This window comes from Psittacula echo (assembly GCF_963264785.1).
Source record: "Psittacula echo genome assembly, chromosome: Z".
Classification (NCBI taxonomy): domain Eukaryota; kingdom Metazoa; phylum Chordata; class Aves; order Psittaciformes; family Psittacidae; genus Psittacula; species Psittacula echo.
Window position 1 is genome coordinate 29,032,200 of NC_137742.1, and position 24,403 is coordinate 29,056,602.

General features: G+C 40.8%; 1 protein-coding gene across 1 annotated transcript in view; it reads left to right on the top strand.

Moving 5' to 3' along the window:
• Window positions 1–18,112, top strand: part of MRPS27 (mitochondrial ribosomal protein S27) — a 51,148-nt gene extending 33,036 nt beyond the window's left edge. Inside the window, exons 5-11 of the mRNA XM_080637951.1 lie at window positions 1,430–1,544; window positions 2,019–2,097; window positions 3,406–3,521; window positions 6,330–6,432; window positions 9,243–9,385; window positions 12,703–12,858; window positions 17,813–18,112. Of these exons, the coding sequence (XP_080494077.1) occupies window positions 1,430–1,544; window positions 2,019–2,097; window positions 3,406–3,521; window positions 6,330–6,432; window positions 9,243–9,385; window positions 12,703–12,858; window positions 17,813–18,052 (952 nt within the window). The 3' untranslated portion in view covers window positions 18,053–18,112. The remainder of the gene's footprint in view (window positions 1–1,429; window positions 1,545–2,018; window positions 2,098–3,405; window positions 3,522–6,329; window positions 6,433–9,242; window positions 9,386–12,702; window positions 12,859–17,812) is intronic.
• Window positions 18,113–24,403: the final 6,291 nt, after the last annotated feature.

Below are 24,403 nucleotides of genomic sequence, written 5' to 3' on the forward strand. Positions count from 1 at the left end.
AAACCCATTAAAACCTTTGGGGTTTTTGTTTGGTTTGTTGGGGTTTTCTTTAATGTCTGTTTCCTTCCTGTGTAACTAATTAGTAGGAAGGATGCCAAAGATTATATCAAAAGAAAGGCCTAAGTCTTTGAGAGCATCAGTGTCATGGTTTTTATAAGACAAGTCTGTTATTTTCCCCTTGCGAAACAATATTAACCATTTAATGAAGCAACTTTAAAAATGCTGGCAGCTTTATTGCTGGGTGCCAGTGTTGCAGTCTGACCCATCTTAAATGGCTGGTGAAACAGTCTGTAGCAATTAGATAATTGTTTCATTAAAATATGATTAAGTCCAAATGCCTATAATTGATGCTTCCTGCAAGCATTATTGAAACAGAACTTTAATGAAAGCAAATATATGTTCTTGCTGTTCCCAATATTTGAACTCCAGTGGGAAGAAAATGGAAAGCAATTAGAGCAACAAAATGGATGTTTGTAATTTAATATTCAAAGCATGCTTTTCTTTTTCTGTTAAATTCTAATTTAATTGGGAGGTTTCATGTGCTCCTTACAAACCCATATATTTAGACATTGTGTAGTTATTTAGCAGGTTTTTGGCACAAATGCCTTCTGCATCCTGAAGGCTCTCTGGGCTGCAGTAATTTTCCGGGGTTGGTCATCTTTGTAGCCCTTAGCCATGGGATGCAATACAGGGAGATTCACTGAGGGGGAAAGAATGTTGGTGGCCACGTTAATCTGATAAATGTTCTGGAAAGCATGCTCACTCATATGGAAGAGCCAGTACTGCCTACAAATGGTGCTGCAGCTTGGCTTGAGGCTGTAAGCATCTGCACATGAGACCAGCTCAGTCACTGGCATTTTCTACAGGAAGTGCTGGGGAGTGAGCCCATTTTTCATGCATACAGTTTGAATTGAGAAGGATTACATGCATCTCTTCACATTGGGGTGTGAAATTCAGCCCAGAACCATGACAGCAACTCCTACCACTTGGCTCTTAATTGTTTTTTGAGTCTTTGCCAAAGGTAAAGCTCCATATGCTTTTTGTCACCACTTATCCAAATACAAAGCAAAATGTATATGTCTAAATAAGGATGGAATAAAAGAGGCTGAACTGAGGAGTATTTAAATGTACAAATTGCTTGAGCGCTCGAGTAGGTTGCCTGGGAAGACTGCTGAAGCCATGACATGAGGCGAATCAGAACAGGTTAAAGAAGCATCAGTTGGGAACAAGGCAGCTGGTGCAGGGGAGGGCTCTCCAGCAGTTTTTCCTTGCATGAGGCATGCCTCACTGATGAAGCATTTCTAAAGCAAATACATATTTGAGCTTATGAAAGGCAGGGGTTCTGAAACTCATAGTTTGTTGATTACAGAATTTGTTTCTGTGAAAACAAAGAGTCATATTGTCACTTGGACCATTTATCATTCTTTAGGTTTCGGCATAGTCCAAATTGCTGGTACTTGAGAGACTGGACCATACATAGCTGGATCAGACAATGCTTAAAATATGGTGCACAAGACAAAGCCTTATACACATTAAAAAACAAGGTAAGTTTTTACAAGGAAAAGTCATGAATATATTTGATCAACTTTTTTGAGAAAATATGGCTGACCTGGAATCTCTATTGCAGCCAGGTCCTGTAGACTATGGTTTTAAGTTCAGATATTTCTTTACCAAAACTGAAATTAATGTTGCACTTGAATTTTATCTTCTTTCCCAGGAAGACTTGTTTTTAAACAGTGTGGTGTCCAAAATATGCTAGATGCAGAAGCATAAAAGCGTGATAGGCAGTGCCCTTCCTGATCCCAAAGGCTCACATGAAGTGCCAAAGCAAAGCCAGTACATCAGAAGCTAGAAGGCCTACATCACAGAAGCTGTGCAAATCTCCTTGGGTTACTTGGGTGTCACATAGCATCAGTGTGCAATGGTGTGGTTTTGATCTTTCTGATAACCTGCAGTACTATACTTGGGAAGATTTGGAAAAGCAGATCTTCACACTGGTTTTTCCTTCTTTTCTTCAGGTTCAGTATGGAATTTTTCCAGATAATTTCACTTTCAATATTTTGTTGGATTGTTTTATAAAGCAGAAGAAATATGAAGGTAAGAAAATATGTCCGCGTGAGGATGCAGTTCCGCATCATTCATTAGTTGTATGCTCCTACATCTGCAGAGCCTTTCTTTGAATTAAAAGCTTTCAGCCATATTTTCTTTGAAGTCACCTTAAAAACATAATGCCTTTTTTCTTTAAGCTACTTTTCTGCAGGTTTATTTATCTCATTTCTGTTGGGTTTTTATTCGTTACCTAATTTTGAAATGTGCAGTTCATAGTTTCTACTGTGATTAATCCCATTCCAAATATAAATCAACTTCTCCACTTTTTGCAAGTCTGACTTGCATGCTGACAACATCATATGAGTTTTTAGTGACAATTAGAATGTTATAAGAATCAAAATGTGTGTTGGTAGAGTTAATGTTTTGTACATTTAGTTATTCAAAAAGCTGCATAGCTAAAGTGTTTAGACTTTCTCTCTGTCACTGGAGAGAACTAGCTATGCTGAATTGCTGTGTTGGGGTGCCTGTCTTTTACTACTGACTGTCTAAGTGTTAAATAGTCCTCTTATGTTTGATGACAAATATTTAAGATTTTAATTTTACTGCAGGTTTTCTGGTACTGTAGACTTGCAGTGAGCTTTTCTTTGCTTAAGCCTCTTGTAAAACAAATAACTGAAAGAGACAGTAGAATTGCCCACTGTCTGTAGCTTTTATGTCATGAAAGTTTTGCTAAATGGCAAATTAATACATATTTTTATTTTATTTTGTGAGCTCCCCTATCTTTGAAGTACCCCTTATTCAATCTGTATTTCTTTGTGTGATATGCTTGAGTTCTTTGTTTAACAAACTGTCCTTCCTGACAGGGAGTGTCACTGGGACCCCCTGTGGAGCATCTCCAAGCACTATTTGCTGAATACAGTGAGTGCTGTGGGTGATCTGTGACAACATTTCTTCTCCATTGTACTCTCCTGTCACCTTAAGGCAGTGAATTTAAGCGAGTCTTCTGTTGTTTGTAATCTAAACACAAGAATGAAGAAGTAATTTTTCCGATTTTTTTTTTTTAATGTTAATGATTGAAGGGCTGAGCAAAGAAGAGCCAGTTGAAGAGTGTAGGGCTAAGTTTGGAAAGATCCCTGCTGTGTTCTCATGCTATTCAACCCGTTCTTCCTTCTCGCAGTATGTTGAGTAACCCAAGCGAGTAAGACTCATTCCACATTACCTGTCATAAGAAATCTAACTTTCTCCCTAAGTACTTCAAAACATTTTGCATCAGTAAAACATCAATGAACATGAGCAGGTATGAACGTGAACTGTGTAAATTTGCAGTTGCTGATTATGTATTGTTTTCCTCCCTAGATGCTGTGTCAGTAGTAACAGAGATCATGCTGCAAGAAAGTTTTGATGAATTATCAACACAGCTTCTTTCTCTTTATGTTTTACACCAGCACCTGGCAACTAAGCATGAACATACGGTAAGCTGACCACATAAAATGATGCACAAAAACCTTTGTTTCTAAGTGTCAGTTGGGTATTCAATCATGAATGTATTTTATTTCCCTTAAGTTTACCTGGGAAAAAATAATACTCTTTTTTTATTTGTCATTAGTTTTACAGCTGCAGAAGAAGAAAAAAAAGAAACACAAAATATGAAAGCCATAAAATCACTTGTCACCCTTTTTGCCACTTCCTCTGGAAAGGAAGATGTGTTGCGATTTTCAAATGTAATGTATGCCCAGTGGAAGATTATGAAAAGACATTTCAGTTCACTTCAAAGACAGCTTTATCAGTTAACAAAATAACTGTGTCATGTCTTGTATAGGAGACTGTTTAGGTGGTTATTGTATATTATTAGACCTTGATAATGGTGATATTGCAGAATTATAAAGCATTTTCACTAGGATTTTTGCTACCCAATTTGGCTTTGGATGTATTGTTTCTAGTATGTATTTGTTTTAAAGCTTAATTTGTTGCATCTCTCCTGTCTCCAAGGATTAGGGGTTTCTTTCACATCATGCTTGTTTAAGGCCAGTATGACAGTTCAGGCTTTCAGAAGTGGCATTGTGTTCTTCCTTTGCAGAAGGGGCTCAGTTAGGTATCAGCAAAGGGCTCTGCTATGTCTGTCACTTTAGCCATGTACTTTTCATGTAGTTTGGCACAAGCCTTCAGTAGCATGTTGTCATCCATAGGAAAACACTTGAAGCCTCCATTTGCCTTACATGAAGCATCTTCCAAAATACATGTTACAGATGCCTTAAGGTTTTACTCAACTGGATTGTTATTTCAGTTTTCACTATAGAAAACAGATGTGCATTTGCCATGTTTTGTATTCTGCTTCAATCCACAGAAATAAGCATAAGCACTTGTATATGAAAAGCAGAAGGAACAAAACTTCATTTTCCCCTTGTGTTTGTCAGTGTTCATATAGCCTGACTGCAAAGATAAGAATTTGTCAGTATTTATAGCATTTCATGAAAGCTGAATATGCAAGCAAGGGTTGTGTGGACACGACACATTTAAGGCAAGCGTATTTGTACAGCTGTGATGTTTAATAGTGTATGGCTGTGGCATTTTGAAATTAGCCTATCCAGTGCCAGCAATAAGCCATATTTTTTGGTGTATACATTATATAGAGTACTGTTCAATACCTCATAACGCTCAGTACCATTTTTCTGTGTTTGATTTAAGAAGTGATGGTAAACAGAATTATGAGGTCTGCTCAGCTATTCCTGAAAATCCCATTCTTTTTTCAAAGGTGTGAGACAGGTCAGCCAGTTTGCTGCTGCAGACAGACCATTGGCAGTAGCTTAGGGTTCAGCAGCCTGATAAAATGTTTTTTAACTTTGAGAGCTGAATCTTGTGCATCTGACTATGTTAGTCCTTAGTGCGTATAGCAGTGGTGATAGACAGTGGTGATTTTTCTGCTGTTGTAAAAACCACTGAAAGCCTGACTGATCTTGGCTGTCCCCAGAAAGTTGCCTCCTTGACTGCTGCAAACAATCGCTGTGATTGCTACCTGCCACTGAAAGCTGTTAACATTAAGTTCTTGCAGTTCCTCCAGCTTGTGGAGCCAAATGGGCTAGCTCACAAAAGAACCTAGGCCGTATAAGCCTTGTTTTTCCAGTTGCGTCTGATTTTCCTATAAGATGTAGCTGCATTGCTGAATTCAGGATGAAACGGCCCTATCTCCTTGTATTGCTTTTCTGGGTCAGAAAAATACCTTGCCTGGATGTTAGGCGATAGTATTTTGTTGTCAGATGATAAGATGCAAATTTTTTCAGCACCCAAATGGAGACATGAAACAATACCATACTTTGAAAAAGACATATTTGAATAATGCATTAAATTAGAAGGTTGAACCTTTGTGGTTTTTAAGACCGAGTGTACCTTGGGGAATTTTTCAGAAAACTTGGATGTTTTGCCACAGATACTTGTTTTAGGTCATAAGGTAATAAACAAGACACAAGTACTCTGCCACAAAATCCATGTGTTAGCAAGTCAGACTTCCTCCAATCTATTGTCTTTTTTTAGCTTCCTTTTTATCATTTTCTTAGCAATGGGAATTGTTCATCTCCTTTCACTTGCAATAAAGAGACATTTATCCTCAATGTTTGTGCTTCTCTGGTCTTGAACTATCCCATAGCAAAACAAAATTCAGACTGCTCTTGTGGTTTTAACGTATTTACTGATAGGGTGCCATTCGTTAACCAACACTGGTGGTCTGGCTCAGACAGCTGGTACTACTCTCTCTAGCTGGAGAGACAGCTGTACTTCTAATCCTCAGGCATACAGGGGCCTTGGAGAGTTGCATATGTTCTTTTCACGATAAAGATTTTGGACTCAGAGCTGCCATTAGCAGCATATTCTTCTCTCGGCATTTTCCTATTCTAGTGAGAAATAGAGAACCATGTATTTGTCCACATACTTAAAGGCTACTCTAGCACAGAAGCCATGGAATCTTTTCTTCAGCAGTGTTAGTCTGAAGCAAGTGGTAGGACATACAGGACAGAGACAGAGCTTAGCTTGAACAGTGTGAATTCATGTAGCCCTGTGTTTTGAAGGAAATGCACTGATTAACCTCTGCCTTCTGGAAAGAGAGGTGTTCCTCGATGTTTTGTGTGCTATTCCTTGGGATGTACGTACTGTAACTCTGACCACTAGACATGTTTAGTGATTTGTTACTGCTGAGACATCTGATGAAAGCCTTATGTGCTGTCTTTGGCTGTTGCCATTTTATGTTTGTGTTTGTCAAGGAACACTTACTTAGTTCACATCATTTGCAGTGGGAAGAGGAGAAAAATCTTGGAGCATCGCTAGTGCTCACAGGTCTCAAGCAAACAAGTACTGTGGGTTTTAGCTCCCAGCTGTATGGCTATGCATTCCTTGGTAAGTTTTACCTCCCTTACAGTCATCTTTTCCCTCTTGTCTTCAGTGGCTGAATTAAGTTGGCATCTTCACTTTATTAAAAGGTAATCAAGGAGAAAGCTAAGGAAAAGAGAAGTAGTGGAAGGAACAGTTTCAGAGTTAAGACTGAATCTGTTTTGCAGGCCTGGAGGATAGTACTGATTTGAATGGTATATCCTTTATCAGACAGCTTTGGAACCTCCTTTAAGACTCCCTGCTGGTTTGAATTGGCAGCTGAAAATATAAAGATATTCTTGAAAGAAATAGGGTTGGTTGGTTTGTGGACCAACAAATTGAAAAAAAACAAGCACAAAAGTACAGAGTTCCATAACACAAATTTAAGGTTGTGGACAGTAAACTCTCTTTCTAGTTAGTAAGCTTCTTAAAATAGTCCTTAAACCTCAAGAAGTTTAGAGAGCACAGTCTGAAAAACACTATCTTTGAACATTTACTTCTCACTGTAAAGTTAATGTTTCTGTTGTGAACAGCAGATATCGGTGCCTTTTCCCTGTATCTGTTAAGTAGTCTTTACTACTTATGATATGCTATGCTATTAAAGAGCAGTTAGAGTATATTCAGAATTAGAGGGAAATGTGGTACAGGGTAAGTAATTTTTGAATTTAGTGCAGACAGGTTTTGTCGTTCTCTACAAAATGGTAATTTACTTGAAAGTTGTCATGGGAACCCAAAACAAAAGTAATTAATACCTTTAAAATATGATTATGCAGCTTTTCCATTACCACATCGTATTTTATGTTAGAATGTATTGAGGGTAATGAAAAGTGCACTTTTTCTTAAAATGTGGCCTCAAAATATGATGTGTAGTATCAGAGTTAGGATGCTGATTCATATTTATCATGACTGTAAGATAAAAACATCCTTTTTAGTCCAAATGGGGGATAAATGTGAAAATTAATTTGAAAGCAGGATTTTCCGTGGAGCTATAGTTTGTTACCCAGTGGAGATACACATACAAGTAGGGGCTTTGCTCTCCCATTGTCATTCAGTCTGGAGTGGTTTTTATGTCATATAGATTGGCTGAGTAGTGGCTGTATTTCACAAATGCACTTCACTGTTGTCTGTGAGCAATAGTACTTGTTCCATGACATTGACATTCAGTAGATCAAGAGCTATTTACTCTTACGTCATGTATTACACAGTCTTGCCAACACTAATGGAACTGACCTCAAGAGAATTAAAGATGTCTACAGGCACAAAGTTTTAAGTACCTCAGCTATTTTAATTTAGCCATATTTCAATAAGCTTTGTCTGTGCACTTACTACCTTGCTTTTCCTAAACTATTTTCTTCAATGTGAAGAAGAGTAAGGTGTGTTTCATAGTTTTATTTCATTATAGCCAGTGTGCAAATTTGATCAAAAGCTTAGGTATAGCTCTCATAAGCTACACTGAAGTAGTATCATTCATTACATTGACAATGAAAAAATCAAAGCCTTAGAGTGACAATAGTTGTAAATTAGTACTGAGCAAGTGCAATGTGGTGTACATTTCCTCTGTTATGTAGGAGTTTCATGTTCTCTGGTATTATTGTCAGAAAAAAAGCCACATTGTCACTAGTGCTGCTTATCACAGATCCTGCTAAAGTCAGTGAAGAACGTGTTGCACAGAACGTCTTAAATCAAGAACCAAAATTTTGTTTTGGCAGTTCTCCCTATTTCCTATACAGTAGAAGGAAGCTACAGTAGTGTCATGGTTTAAGCCCAGCTGGTAACTCAGAACCATGCAGCCGCTCGCTCACTCTCCCTCTTCTTCCTCCCCCAGCTCCTGGAGGGATGGGAAGGAGTATTGAAAGAATGTAATTCCCATGGGTTGAGATAAGAACAGTCCAGTAACTAAGGTATAACACAAAACCACCGCTGCTACCACCAATAATAATAATGATAAGGGATATAACAAGGGAAGAAAATACAACTACTCACCATCCGCTGACCAGTACCTAGCCTGACCCAAGCAGTGATCTAACCCTTTTGGATAACTGCCCCCAGTTTATATACTGGGCATGATGTGCTGTGGTATGGAATACCCCTTTGGCTAGTTTGGGTGCAGTGTCCTATCTCTGCTTCCTCCTGGCTTCCCCTCCTCCCTGGCAGAGCATGAAACTCAGAAAGTCCTTGGTCAGAGTAAACATTACTGAGCAACAACTAAAAACATCGGTGTTACCAGCGTTGTTCTGAGGCTGAAAGTCAAAAGCACAGCACTACACCAGCTACTAAGAAGGAGAAAAATGACTGCTATAGCTGAACCCAAGACAAGTAGAAATAAGGGTACTAAGCTGTATAATTGGCCAGAGTTTGTGTTGTTTAAATACCATACAGTCTGGCCATGACACATATGTGAGACCCTAAAGGCCGAAGAGTTGACTCTGGAGCCTTAGATTTAGTGCACAGGTGCTGCACAGTCAGTGCCTAAAAGCTAAGGAGGCATTTGTCCGAAATCTTCGGACATCCTTCTCAGAGCTGCTGTTAAAACTACCAGATAATCAGAAAACCTAACTGCTTTTCCTCTTTTCCATCTAGACAAAATTTCTAGGAGATGAGGCAGTGGGCATGGGGAGGAAGTGGAAAGAAACGTGTGGTATCCATGAAGGTGGGCAAAAAGAAGGCACCTTAATAAAATAATAGTTCTGTCAGAGCAGGTTTGTAGAAGAGCGTGTTGTTTTTACCACAGAAGCCAGACAATTGCTGTCACTTCTGAAAAATAGCGCCAACCTATACGGGTTCTGTTCAGGCTCAAATGTTAAGGTATTAACACTGAAGTATTTTTTTTATCACAGGGAAGGTGGAGTTGAATAAAGGGCTAAGAGCTGTATACAATCTAATGCCACTGATGTGGACACCTGGATACTTGAATAGAGCCTTGCAAGTGATGGAGAATGTGGCTTCATTGTCAGGAGACAGCAAAATCTGCAAAGAAGCTGTAAGTATGAAGGCTATAATGCCTTGACCAAAGGTAATTCCAGAGAAGCCAAACTCCAGTAAAACCTGTGAATTCTGTGCTTTGCTAATGAGAAGTTCAGCTACACTTCAGAGATCTTTGGAAGGCAAGAGAAGAAGTAATGTTCAGAACAGAACCATGCTCCAGTTGATGAGCTGGTGATGTTTACTGGCATGTTTTTGGAGTTGAGTGTCTGTTACTCCCACAAACCATTTAAGTATGTTTCCTAAACCTTTCCCCTGCATAGAGACACCTGCGTCTGTGTCACAGGAAGCACTTGCCTGTGGGGATGGGAAGACACCTTTGTTTCCCAAGCTTCTGAACTCACTTGAAGATACACTTCTTACCAGTGAGAAGCAAATACCACATCTTGTTCTCCCGGCTAGCTCTATGTATTCTGTTTCCTCTGAGATGATGTCCTGAGTGACACTGGTCCAAAAATTTTACAGTGATTTCTAGAAGAATTGTAGTGCCCTCAGCTGGGGAGGATGGATAGATTCAATCCATTTGTGAAATCAGCACCAACTGAGGAACTTGTGGGTTAGGAGTGCTGTGGGGCATCATGCTGATCCTGGAATTAGACAGCTTAGGAAGAGTAACTTAGGAAACCACCACATGGGCTGGAGCATAGAAACAGCACTGCTGGCGTCATTACTAGGCTTGCAGTCTCTGCAGTCCCCTTGACAAACAGAGGCCAGGGCACTGCTCAGCAGGTTCTCCTATCTATTGCTCCATGCTGTGAAGCAGCTTTGTGTGATACTGGACAGTGCAGAGAAGGAAGTGTCACGTATGCAACTTGTGCCAGATTGAGTTACATCTTTAGGTATGTGGTTTTGGGAGTTTCTTCCTCACTCCAAGTCTGAAGAATTCAGCCTATCATGCTTGTAATCTTTTATGCTTGCAAACCCCAGGGAAATTAAGGAATTCCTCAGGTAGCTTTGGGTTGTAGGTGAATATCCTAGTATTGGCCTACATCAGCCTGTGGTACAACAGAATCCCATCCTTCTATGTACCAATGCTGTAACAATAGTAAACACTACTGGTAATGTAGCAATGCTTTCTTCACAGAAACACTTTTTACTTTGTGCACTGAAAAATTAAGAACTTAGAAGGTTGTGATTGATTACTCACTAATGCTGCAAGTGTCTCTGTACGAAGCCAGTAGGTGAGCCCCAAAAGCAATGACCATGAGAGCCACACAGAAACTTCACTGAAAAGATACTTTGCTTCATATGGATTTTAGGTAGCAGTATATAAACAATAGTGCAATTCGTGTAAGTTTCACCAAGCTGAGGACCAAGAGCAGGCCAGGGTGGTTTGTTATTATCAAAGTAATTGTTCTGTAATGCATTTTTGTGACCCCAGTGCAGAAAGGAAAACAGGAAAATATGCTGGTCGATAACCCTTATCTGGTGTAAAGTAATTATAGTGTATTGATTTGCATCATCTGGCCTTACTTAAAAGTACTTACTATTAAAATCCATGCAAAACATATTTAATTACTATTTTTGACTAAAATGCGGTATTCCTGAGGGTGAAGGTCTAGGAGCACTGACCAGGTCAATATGGGGGTCAGTCAGCTTTCACTGAATTCAGCAGCAGAAAAGATGGAAACAGTTTCAAGTGCCATAAACCCTTCTTTCCTGTAGTATCTTGGGTATCTCATGGGCAGGACTAGGTTGAATCTTGCAATTCTAATGAATCCATATTGTAGGTCTGAGAAGTATGGGCCCATGTTAAAAATGGCCTGCACAATCACAGATTTATTTGAGAAAGACATGGAACTTAGTTTTGGTTTTGGGAACTTAGTTCTTTTCCAAAATGTAACATTGTTTACTGGCTGAATGAATTTCATTATCTGAAAGGGAAGTTTTCAAAAGAACTTTTATAGCAGCAGTTTTATAAACATTTTCAAGTGATTCCAAATGATCATCAGTCACTGACTTTTCTTTCAGAAATTAATGGAAGCTTAAAGCCTGTCTAGAAGGGAGTCTGTTTTCCCTCTACAATTACTATCTTCACAAAATCATAGAAATACTGTTTTAGTGTTGTGTTATATTGTTTAACTATGGACAAGCAAGACAAGTTTTGGGGTTTTTTAATTGTTTGAGAAGGTCTCTGAGCAAGTGTACGTATTTCCAAGCACATAGTTGTATTTCATTGCTTATTTAATCCTGTTTCAGTAGTGCTAGTTTAAAGATTGCATTTCAGTGTCAGGATTGTTATTTCAAACAAGCCTAATTTTTATTCCATTATCATTATATATTTATGCTGGGAAAACTAAACTGTAATTATCAAGATCCCTTTTGCTTGGAGAAAACATCACAGAGTCAAAGGTTACACAGAGTTATTTTATCCTACTGATAAACATTCAGGATTCATAGAAGGATAACAGCTCTTTGCATTTGTGAAAGCTAAAATTTGAAATGCAGGCAACCTTCACCTAATAATTGCCGTTATGAAGATCATGTTATTCCCAAAACAGCACCAGCATCCATATAGCAGTTCTTTTATATCAATAATACTTAACAAAAATAATTTAACAAATCCCTCAGTGAAGCTAATGCATTCTTCTGATACAAATGCAATTAGATTAGGAGAGGGTGGTTCTCTCGCTACCTCAGAAGTCATATATGAAGAGAACAGAGGTGTCACAGAATAAAAATATACTTATATCAATATATTAAATGCTTACATTTCCATTTTTCCTGTTAAATTGTCAAATTAGTGATAGGAATGAGTGTTCTTGTTGCTAAACAGGTGATTTCCTTGCTTCTTTTCACCAAAGAGGTACTATCTTTGTACCTCTAATCATCTGTTGTAAAGGTACACTAATAATCTATTAGAGATTATATTGTTCGAACAGTCCATAGTAATATCTTATTTAGACGTACCTGTGATTGTGTGTCATGCTGGTGCTTTTACCACTGTGACTACCATTCAACATTAGTATCCATGGCTGGATATCAGGCCAGGAGGAGATAATAGCCTAATGCTTGACAAATCTGCAGATACCGATCAGCATCTGAGTCACAGGGAGTTTTATTGCTGGCAGAGGGTGGTGGCGTTTTTCTCTTGTGAGTGTTTAATGTCCAGCCTCAAAGATCTCAAGCACAGTACAAAATTCTTCCAAGAGCAAGTCCCATTTCCTTCTAGAATTTGGTTTTCTTTTTATCATATACAGAAGTAATCTGAAAATATGTGGTATCCCCTGAAGTTGTTGTTAAACATGACAGCAGTGTTACTTGGATTGTATTTCTGTGCTGTTTAAGCTAACAATGACAAATGTGAGTTTTCAGATTGATGCTTTGGAGACCATTTTGCAGTCTGTCCTTGAAGCAAAACCTGGTCCAGAATCAGCTGAAGAAGTCAAGGAATTAGAGCAGAAGTCACAGTGTGCAGAATCAGAAGAAACAGAGCATTCTAAAGTACCTGAGTACTACAGCCGATTCAAGGTAAGAGAGTTTCATTTATCTAAATATTCTAAGACATAGTAGGACTCCATAATACTTACTAGAAAATATATATATATGCTGGTTTAATATGGTTAGTAGACTGACACCCCTTCAGTGCATCAGGAGTCCTACCTGGCCTTTTTGAAACGGATATCACCTTATATTTTCACTTATTCAAGCAGGAAGCAGCAGCCTACAAAGACATAAACGCTCAAGACCACTTGTCTTTTATCTGTCTCCTGGGATTTTATCTTCACATTTCATACATCAAAATGATAAATCCAATCCTGTCTATAAAAGTGGTATGGGATTAGAGATCTGACGTTGTGTGGGCTCTTTCTCATCAAAATAAATTGTGATAGGCATGACACCATCGTGAATTTGCTGTCTATTTGTCTATGTTATGATTAAGTAGGAATGTTGCATTCTGTACTTTGGGGAATTAAGAAAGGCTGTATCACCTCTGTTTTATATTTACGTCATCACGCTGATGATAATAATATGAAACACAAACAGTTGTTCATTAGGGCATAGCTATATAATAAGTGCATTGTATTTTTAACATCTCTTAGCTATATAACGAGCTCATTTTATTTCAGCATCTCTGATTTGTGCTTAGTAAAAATCAAATTAATCTGTTGAAATTAATCTGTTCTGTAGTTCCAGGAGCATACCTAGAACTCTTCCCATATGCCGTCAGTTTCCATTGCAGCTGTCATGACCTTAGACAGTTGTTCTGAATGCAGACCATTGCTTTCTAAAGAAATTTCAAAAGCTAAAAGACTAGTATCCTGTGGTTTCATCTTACATACACACCCTTTTACTTTCTTTAATTTATTATTTACATAAATTATTTGCCACTAATCTTAACAGGTTAAACGCACTTCATAGGCACTTAGAACTTTTTAATTGAAGTTTTTTGGGAATCATTGGGTGCTCATCATGTGATAATTAATGCCTGAATGAATCACAGTGAATTGGGTAAACGCAAGTGCCCTTTGAAGGAGAGAGTGTGACACTTTTTGAGTATCTCATTGTCTATCTATTTTTGAGCCTTGAAGAAAATAGTGCAGAATGCTCAAAACAAGGCCTAAATGTCAAACTGGGGACAGACTAGTGCCAAGAGAGTAGTTTTCTTCTCACCTCAACCTTTTCCCAAGTTTCATAATTAACCCCAGTTCAGGCATTCCCTGGTGTGGCAGTGAGTCCCCTGACTTTGAGCCAGCAACTACAGTCACAATGCTTAGCTCTAAGCTCTCACCATAAAGATCTGAATATAAGAAAGTCATAGTCCTCATGTGAAGTCTAGGCATCCAGCATTAATTTATATGTAAATAAGCCACATTTTATGGCTTTCTGGATGAGAAAAGGAGCTCTCAAGTCAGAATCTGTTTCAGCTAAGCCTGAAAGAGTTCTCAGACTCTTGTCTCAAATCCATCAGGCCAGTACCAGCGAGTCTTCCCAGTTGAACCCCTGGACACCTATGGGCATAGTTCACATGGCTGAGAAGTTCACTAGAAATCCATACAAGTCTGAGGGAAAGTGGGAGCTCTGAAGCAACCTGGTGATGTTGGCATTCACTGCTTCTGTCCCAGCACAGATCATTTTCCCCCATGTGATGTAACCCAACACAGAATTTGCGCTTCTTCTGCTGAAAACACTTTGATTGCACTTTGTCCAGCCCAGCGTTAGCCACCACATCCCAGTCTTACTCCTTGAGCTCAAAACCAATTGCTTCTGTCTCCTGCTTATGCAGTTCTCTTTCACAGGTCATATACACCTCAGTGTGTGAGGAAAAGCATGTGAATTTGCTCCAGACATACTGTTCTTGACTAGAATTGTAGCTTCTTCTGCATGGCTTTTATAAACATAGTTGCACTCCATATCTCATACCAACCTTCAGAACAGCTGTTCGTGGAAGTACCTGAAAAAGCCATGGCAGCCTAACGGACGCAATGTATGAGAGCAAGCATGTCCTTCACTTCCACAAGCGGGATATGAAGGCATTTGGCTCTTTCCAGTTAAACCCTTTAGAGCTGTAATTTAGACTCTGTCTGACGCTGTCATTCGTATTACCTGTTTTCAGACTCAGTATGCTGAAGCTCACTATTCAGTAAAATGTTCCTCGAGCAATTCCCTTCATCTGTGTCAATGATCAGTGGGCAAGCATTTCATCACATAAATGTTGGGAACACCCTTTCTAAAAGCAGTGCTCCTTTAATGGTCTGCATTCAGAGCCCTGGAGACTGCTTTTAAAAATCAGTGATGTAGCCGCTTAAAAATGTGCCCTTTGGTACCTTCACGATATAGAGGTTGCTTTCCTAAGTAAGTTTCACTAATGTATCACAGCAGAGCAGGGAAGATTCTGGGAGTTGGGCTGAGGCCAACCTCATGAAGTTTAACCATGCCAAGTGCAAGGTCCTGTACCTGGGTCGGAGCAGTCCCAGGCACAGCTACAGGTTGGGCAGAGAAGAGATTCAGAGCAGCCCTGCAGAGAAGGACTTGGGGGTGTTGGTCAATGAGAAAATGAACGTGAGCTGGCTGCAGTGTGCGCTCGCAGCCCAGAAAGCCAACCGTATCCTGGGCTGCATCAAAAGGAGTGTGACCAGCAGGTCAAAGGAGGTGATCCTGCCCCTCTACTGTGCTCTCATGAGACCTCACTTGGAGTATTGTGTGCAGTTCTGGTGTCCTCAATATAAAAGGGACATGGAACTGTTGGAACAAGTCCAGAGGAGGGCCACGAGGATGATCAGGGGACTGGAGCACCTCCCGTATGGAGACAGGCTGAGAAAGTTGGGGCTGTTCAGCCTGGAGAAGAGAAGGCTGCGTGGAGACCTCATAGCAGCCTTCCAGTATCTGAAGGGGACCTATAGGGATGCTGGAGAGGGACTCTTCATTAGGGACTGTAGTGATAGGGCAACAGGTAACGGGTTAAAACTTAAAGAGGAGAAGTTTAGATTGGATATAAGGAAGAAATTCTTTACTGTGAGGGTGGTGAGGCACTGGAATGGGTTGCCCAAGGAAGTTGTGAATGCTCCATCCCTGGCGGTGTTCAAGGCCAGGCTGGACAGAGCCTTGGGTGGCATGGTTTAGTGTGAGGCATCCCTGCCTGTGGCAGGGTAGTTGGAACGAGATGATCTTAAGGTCCTTTCCAACCCTGACTATTCTATGATTCTATGAATATCTAATCTGTAAACATGAGTATAGGTGGCAGGTTCCTTCCCCAGACCCAAGGTGTATGGTCTCTTCATGTTTCTTTCTTATGCATTGTATACTTACTGACATCTCAGAGACGAATACACCTAAATATTGCTGAGTTTGGTGTTAGTCCATCACATCAAAGCCATTGGGTTTGCCTTCATTCTTTATCATAAAACCAGCACCCAAACAGAGCCAAATACCCAGGCCCCTCAGACTTGCATGTCTAGTATTTTAAAGACTCTTTTATCTGCTGTCTGTCCAATTCTAACCTCAAGCGTCTAGCAAAACACAATGAAGCTTGCAGTTGTGTTGGCTCAGGTAGGGAAAAATGGAGAGGCCTCAGAGGAAATATCATAGTTTCCTGCATAAGAACAAGGCAAGAGCCTCAAGGCAGGAGCTGAGGGGCAGTGCCTTTATGGATTATTGCCAGCAGAGGCTGAGGCAAGAGTAATACTGTGGTCCAGCAGCACAGTGCATAAGCTTCCAGCGGTAAGTGGAAGTCCTGTTATCTACGGCCTCTGAATTGCCACAGTATTTGAATGGGAATGATCCCTACGTCTTCTTTCCGTCGTAGAATCATAGAATGGTTCTGATTGGAGAGGACCTTAAGATAATCTAGTTCCAACTCCCCTGCCATGAGTAGAGACATATCACACTAAACCAGTCACCCAAGACTCTGTCCAAGCTGGCCTTGAACACTGCCAGGGATGGAGCATTTATCACTTCTTTGGGCAACCTGTTCCTATAATGCAAAACAATAGGCTTTATTCAGAGGGCCCACAAAAGAATCTTTTAAGGACATGTACTTACTTTAAACATTTCTGTAAGTGTGGGCTCAGTAAAATGTTTTAATTTAAAGAAAAATCAGGAAAATGTGTTGCTATCTACTGAGTGAGCAAGGGTCAAAGAATATTTCAGTGGCATGTCATTTTTCTCCCTCAGGAAACTCCTCTTTGGTTGTGTATCTGCACTTTTAAGGCAGTTAATCAGATTGTTAGTGAGCCATCAGGCTAAAGATTCCAGAAAGCCAGAAATAGTATCACTGGATGATTCATTATCTTAAGTGAATTAACATTTTTACGCTGCATAAAATCTAGATAAGTAAAGCTCAAGAAAGAAATACTGCATGTTTTCTTACTGAAGCTCTGCTCTTAGTTTCAGTGTAGAGTATCCCTGAAAAAATATCCCTTGCTTTAGTGCTATTGTACAGTCTGTGTGTGTATAGTCAAGCCTCAGATCACAAGCCTCAGATCTTCTTTTTGGGAAGAAAAATCGTGGTTGTTACTTAGTATGTTGTTAGCAAAAGAGCATTTAAAATTACGTGTATTTGTTGAGAGGAATGCTAATGCAGGTAGTATGGAGCAATCCGTTGGTTTTGATGTAAGACACAAACCTAAGGTATTCAGATTATATTTACTGTAGTTGACTGGTTAGCTGATCTTTATAACACATAACTGAACTTGGAAAAATAAAGAGAATTTCAATGTTTAATTAAAATGAAACTTTTCTTTTTTTTTTTTATTTTTATTGCTCAATTAATTATTCTAAAGGTTAGCATTTCAAGAAATGATACCTGCTAACCACAGCACAACAGTGGTGGGATAAAGTATGTCCCTGGCCTACACAGCCCAGCTAATAGTTAGATTCAGGCAGCAATGTATTGGTTATTACAGAGAAGTATTTTGTGGCTGACTATTTTGTGACTGACTGGCTCTCTCCTTTTAACTTTCTGCTAAATCACTTTTTATGACAGGAGCTGTACTCCAAGCTGCATTCACTTGGCAAGGTTGAATCTGGAAGCCTCTTAACCTTAACCACCCAACTTGTCAAGGAAAAGATGCCAGCATGTGAAGTGGAAGACATTGCAAAATATGAGCAGAAGCTAAAGGAGTGGGAGCAAGAACAAGCGCTTCTCATTGAGAGAGAAAGAGAGATGAGAGAAAAGGCTAAGAAGGAGATGGAAGCTAAGAAGCTAGCTAAAGCATCTGCTTAGTACTGGAGCTCCAAGACTGCCATAGTGGTATGCATTCCTCTGTCACTGAACTGAAGTGCTTACCATTATTAATATTCACTTCAGTCCTGCTACAAGTGTGACTGTATGTGACTGCTATATGGAAATTAAACTTTTCCCATTTTGCCTGTTTCCTGAAGTAAAGCACATGTGGTTTAGAAATCTTTATCCTGTGCATGGTGTATTTTCCTCCTAACATCAGCCAGGCGGGGGGTAGAATAGAGACAACACAAAGAAACAAAGGCACAAGAAGTAGCTTGCCTGTAATGAAAGGTGTAAAGGGTGGAAGGAACAGAAGAAGAGGGAAGAATTTCGAGCACAAGTTATTTCAGTAGGGGTTTCTCACAGGAAAGAATGCCTTGGCTACTCTGAACTTCAGACACTTAAGAGGATTAACGTGTATTGATCGCTTTTTTCTTTCCCAACCCATTTGGAAAATCTAGGCTACTATACCTGGAGTTGGAAGCCTAACTTTAGGCTGTTTTAAAAGTACTTAAAGAGTTTCAGCCTAGTGAGTTAGCACTTGTGCAGGCACTCTGATGGGCCTTGCCTATAAGGAAGTTAGAAATTTCTGATTTTATTGCTGCTGGGCTGCTCCATTTTTGAGGTCAGTAGAGAAACACACACAATCACCTCAGAGAGCACTGAGGAGCCTCATACGGCTGTGCAGTCTCTTTTTATATTCTTGGCACTGTTTCATGGGGGGTTTGACCTAATTCCCTTCCTGTCTCAGCTGTGTACATGGTCCCATGCCCCATTCTTCATATCAGTAAAACAATGTAGCTATTCACACAGCACAAGGAAAGGGCAAGGGAGGGAAGGATCATAGTGCATTCGTTGGCTGTGGGATGCAACAGAATCCGTGCCTGCTTATATTCCCTGTCACCACTGAATTTCATCAGCTGCACCCAGTGACTTCATTCAGCTCAGGGCAGGGCAAGTTCCTTGAAAACATGAAGATCCTAGCAACAGCCCTGCTGTATTGCAGCTTCTTAGGGCAACAACACTGTTGTCCCACTGTGTTTTACTAGAGGGTCTGATAAGCATTTCCAGTTTATCGTGCACCTGTGTAGTCTTACAGTAATAAAACTCACATCACAAACTTACTGTAAATCCAGTGAGAACATGCTGCAAATCTGTGAACTTGTTTCAAGTGTAGGGAAAGCATCTGCATATACCAAATACCTCTCTTATTCCCAGCAAATGCACTCAGAGCCTGATTGCTCTTTTGCAGCTTGGCAGTTAGATCCTTACCCTGTCTTGTTAGCAAGTCCTATAGTTTCCCCCATACTGCAGTAAGAGAGTGCTACCTCCAGGTAAGTGGATGATTTTGTGGCTTAGCCAAACTAAACCAGCAGTGGGTTTTCCGGGGCAAGTTGTCTAAGTCTCCTGATTTTTTTTCCCCTTCTTTCTTGATCTGAATGCTTTCTGATTATTAGAATTTAGGGAGCCTTAAGGGAGAGAAGGAAGCCAAACACACTTTTAAGAATAGTTTCTGTGAAACTGATGGCTTTAGAGGCCATCTCTCCTATTCCAGTCACAGAAGAATGAAGTGTCTCTTCCCTGACTGCCTATTTCACTTCTTCAGTATCAACATGGGTTGTACCTCCAGACGTTCATGATCACTCCTACTTCCAGATTCCTTTTTCAGCTTCTCTCTACAGACACTACCTCTCCCTTCTGGAGAACACAGTTTTAAGACCCTTCTTGCAGACACATGGCCTCTAGCCACTGCAGCTGCTGATCCTGTTGCTTATGAGACACTGTTTGTCTAGGCCACAATGGGCACTGCCACATTTCTCCTTGTTTCTTGTTATCATCTACTTTTTGCCAGCCCAAGGAGCCTGTTTCTGGCCCCACCTCTCCCTTCCCTCACCCTGCTTGGTAGATATGCCAGGCTGCTAATGCTAATTGAGCTCCAACAAGCTGCCAGCTGCCATAGCCCCCGCTCTCTCAGAGCATGCTTCACTTCCCCCACAATTAATACCCTTCCCATTTATTTGGACTTAACTATTACAGCAATAGGAGAAAAAAATTCTCCTCTAAGCTCTGAGTAGCTTGTTCATGAGTATTACAGGTTGCGTTCTGGTTTTGTTCCAGGCACTATGTGTTTGAATGCTTTCAGCCCAGTCCAAATCCTAAGCTTAAACACTCCTAGCCCCTGGGAGGCTGGGGCAGGGCAGGGGGGATGAGAGATGTGCTGCCTATTGCTCTATAGGAAACAAAGCAGATTCCTGGGGCCACATGAAGGACATCAAACCCAAGACCTGCAGCAGAGGGTCCAAACTATTTGTGGCTTTAGAAGCCAAGTTTTGCCAAACTCTTATTCACCTGTCCCGTTGGTACCACCCTGAGCAAGAAATCGCTTCTGACACTTCCACCAGCTGCATGCTGGAGCTCCTCTTCCCTCCCTTTTATGCCCAAGCCAAGTATTTCTCCATGGCCCATTAGCCTCCATCACTTCTCCCCACACACGTCTCACCACTCTCAATAGCAACCAGCTTCTGCCAAACAGATATTTTCTCACCTAACAAATCCTCACATTTCCCACAAGCATACCTGCTCCCTCTTGAATTCTTCAGCAATCCTCTTTGCTGCTTCCCCTTTGACCTTCCCCTTGATCCCCTTCAAGCTCCTCCCATGTATCATCTCACATTTATTTCTTTCTCTTCCAAGGAGGCTGGCCATGTGTCTGCCCTGCATGCCTACCTTAAACAGCAGTGTCTCCGCAGCTCTGCAGACAGCAAGCAGCCCAGGGTACTAAGCACTTGGGCACCCTGAGATTTGAAGATCCTGGATACAGCTCAGTCAACAAGAGGTTGGAAACATGAATTACCAACTGAAGCTTGAGGGAGAAGAGGAAGGTACTCTCCTCTTCAGTGATCTCACTTACCAGCTAGCTTTGAGCAAAAGTCAGCAGTCAGACAAACTGTGAGATGGGATAATTCACAAACCAATGCTGTTCAGGCATGTACTCAGCTTCCTAAAGGAGACATGGATTGGTAGCTGTGCACCACAAATGCAGCAAATGAAAAATCAACACAATAGCAGCTAAGTCAGCCTGAGTTACATGCTTTTCTCCTTCCCACTCCAGAAAAAGTAAGATAAGATTTCACGCTTTGCTCCCTTGCATAAGTCATGTTGCACACACAACCTGATTTTCAACTTGCTGGATTACTCTTAAATACAAGTTTGAAGAACACTTGTAGCAACAGCTAACAGTGAAACTGGGCCCTGGGTAGTCAAAAGCCCTTCCGTCCAGGTGCCCGTGGCTTTCTGTGCACTCCTGTGACAGCTATCACTTGCTGTGAAGCCAGCTGCATTTAGAACTGGGGTGGCAGCTTTTGGTCTGCTGCTTCTTAACCATGAGCTCTGATGGTAAGCGAAGAATGTGAATGTGTATATATATATGCATCAAAAAAAAAACCAACTTTTGTGCTCTACAAACATGTAAAGCTTCCTAGTTCATCCAGTCCTGTGCCCTGGTGCTCATTTGATGCAAGCTCGTAACTCAGTGAGCACTTCCTCATTAAGCCTTTTGAAATGTTGCTGCGCCTTGCTGCACTGTTTCAGACAGCTGTCTAGACCTTTCTGCATGTGGATGGGATTGGCAAAATATTTCCTGGAGAGGACAGACCAAAGTTTCTTTCAGTAGTAGCACTATCTCCTTTTTTTGTATCACCTCTCCCAGAAATGCTCCTACACCTCCTGTTCTCATTTGTGACTACAGCTATGATTTGGATTAAAGCTGTTGCAGTTTCTCCCTTATCATATATTTCTAAGTCACAGGAGTGCATCTCTCTTTTTGACAGTTTCTGAATAACACCGCTGTTCATTATTCTGCTGTCTGTGTAGCTAAAGGCAGGGGAAAATCTCCCAGTACCAGATGTAATACATCTGTACACACAGTCACTGAGTTGTGCATGCAAACAAGGTGACTGGCAGCCTAAATAATACCTGCCTTTGCTAACACTTATGGTACAGCATTGACAGATTTGCACATGGTAGGCAGTGTTAACAGCTATCCTGTATTTCCCGAGGCGTGGGAGATACCATTCTCTCAATAATACTAGCCAAAAGAAACAGAAACCAGTACAAATGCAAAGCCTGTTTGGTATGTTGGCATGAATTCAAATGCTGTTAGGAGAAGAAACCCAGCACTTCAAAGGCAAAAGCTTTCACTTTTAATTCAAAAAGTAGCTTCCCAATTCAAATCCATGGCAGACATCAAATACAAATACACTGCTGATTAGGCAAGTATGTAACTCTTCCTCCCAGGAGTGTCACTGGCTTGCAGTGAAGCAGTGAAAGTCATTATTCACAAGAGGAAAATTACACATTTATTCCCTTGCAGCTCAAATAAATGCTGCCTGAAGCCTTGCACAGATGGGCCCTATTTAGGGTAACAGCCGACCTTGCCAAGATAAGGTTACTAGATGCTCTCAGACCTGGTCCTACACACAGCAGTGGTATCAAGCCCCTTGCCACAGCTTCAAGCACTTGTTCCCTCCGCAGCGGCCTGTCCCAGCTGCTTGCCTGTCTGCGGTCCTGATCACCGTGATACTGTGGGACCAAAATGATGGCTTACCTCAGCCGCAGATGGAGGTTGGCTGGTGCAAGGGGGTTTCTGACCCGAGCAGCCATCACTGTGCCAGGCAGAAGACAACCAAGAGCACAGGTTAGCAAGCGTCCTCTTCCCCCACCTCCTGAGAAAGGTGGAGTAAGGTAGGTACAAAAGAGAACTGTGTCCCTGGCTTTGAGGCATGCAGGATGCGATCTGCTGAACTGCATCTGATTTGCAAGTACTGCTCTGGTTTTGCAGATGTGATACATGTGATAGAAAACTATCCCATCTATTTTGTGTCAGTCTCCCCACAGAAATATATATATGTTTCAGTAATTACAAAGCTATCACTGAACTCAGCAAGCAATTTCATAGTACTAACTCTGTTGCTGCTTTTAAACCAAAGTTTTAAATTTTTTTTATTTATTTAAACCAAATAAACTGAAGTCCATTCAACCCATTCTAAATTGCAGATGCCCCAGGCACGGAAATAATATTAGAGCCCCAGTGACTAGCACATTAGATTATCAGGACAAAATTCACCTTTCAATATGTCTTGTTTATTGCAAAACCTGACAATTCCTGTCTTAAATGAATTGGAAAGAAACTTTCAAGCCTGTTCTGGTCCTTGTACAGGGTAACTGCTGCTATAATTATGCCTTTGGAAACTCTGAACTCACTGGTAGTACTGACTTGCACTCTGGGGGCTTTCATATTAACTGTTTAAGTGGCTCATTGGTTCACACACAGAATCACAGACTATTAGGAATTGGAAGGGACCTCAAAGATCATCTAGTCCAATCCCCCTGCCGGAGCAGGAACACCTAGATGAGGTTACACAGGAAGGCGTCCAGGCGGGTTTTGAATGTCTTCAGAGAAGGAGACTCCACAACCCCCCTGGGCAGCCTGTTCCAGTGTTCTGTCACCCTCACTGAGAAGAAGTTTCTTCTCAAATTTAAGTGGAACCTCTTGTGTTCCAGTTTGTACCCATTACCCCTTGTCCTATCATTGTTTGCCACTGAGAAGAGCCTGGCTCCATCCTTGTGACACTCACCCTTTGTATATTTATAAACATTAATGAGGTCACCCCTCAGTCTCCTCTTACCTCCTCTTAAGGTTCAGTTTACCTTCAACTCTTTAAGCTAAGAAAGTAACTCAGCTGGGCTGAGATAACGTAAGGTTTATAAAAGATCAGTCAAAATTAATTTCTGGACCTTAACAAGTATACAGGATATGACCTCAGTGTAGATATATTTATATTTATATAAATAATATGTAGGTAGATATATTTATATTTAGCTTTGTTTGTATTAGGACATAAGTTCCATCTATTTTGCCTATCTTGTCTGTGTAATTTACAACACAGGAGATGGCCAAGCTGTAGTACAAGGTGTAAATCATGGCATGCAATTATTTTGGCAGTAAAGCTGGCAGCAGATGCACAGTCAACCTCCACCCCTGCCTTCCCAGCTATTTACACTGGAGCTGGTAATGCTAGAGTTGTTGAACTGCAGACAAGCAGCTACGTAAAGTGATAAGGATCTGTGAGAACCAGCAGACAGAGCTTGTGCAGATTACAGGGTCTGTGTCTCTCCTCAGTATTTAACTTCTGGTGGAAATGATGCTGAGCATGCAGTCAAAACCAGCAAATCCCCTGGGAAGCTGAAGATACTCAGTAGTTTTGGGCTGAATCTGAAGACAGGGCCATATAGCTCAATAGAGAACAATGTCTAGGGGGCTTCATGCTAGTGTGGACTAGTTGTGTCTGT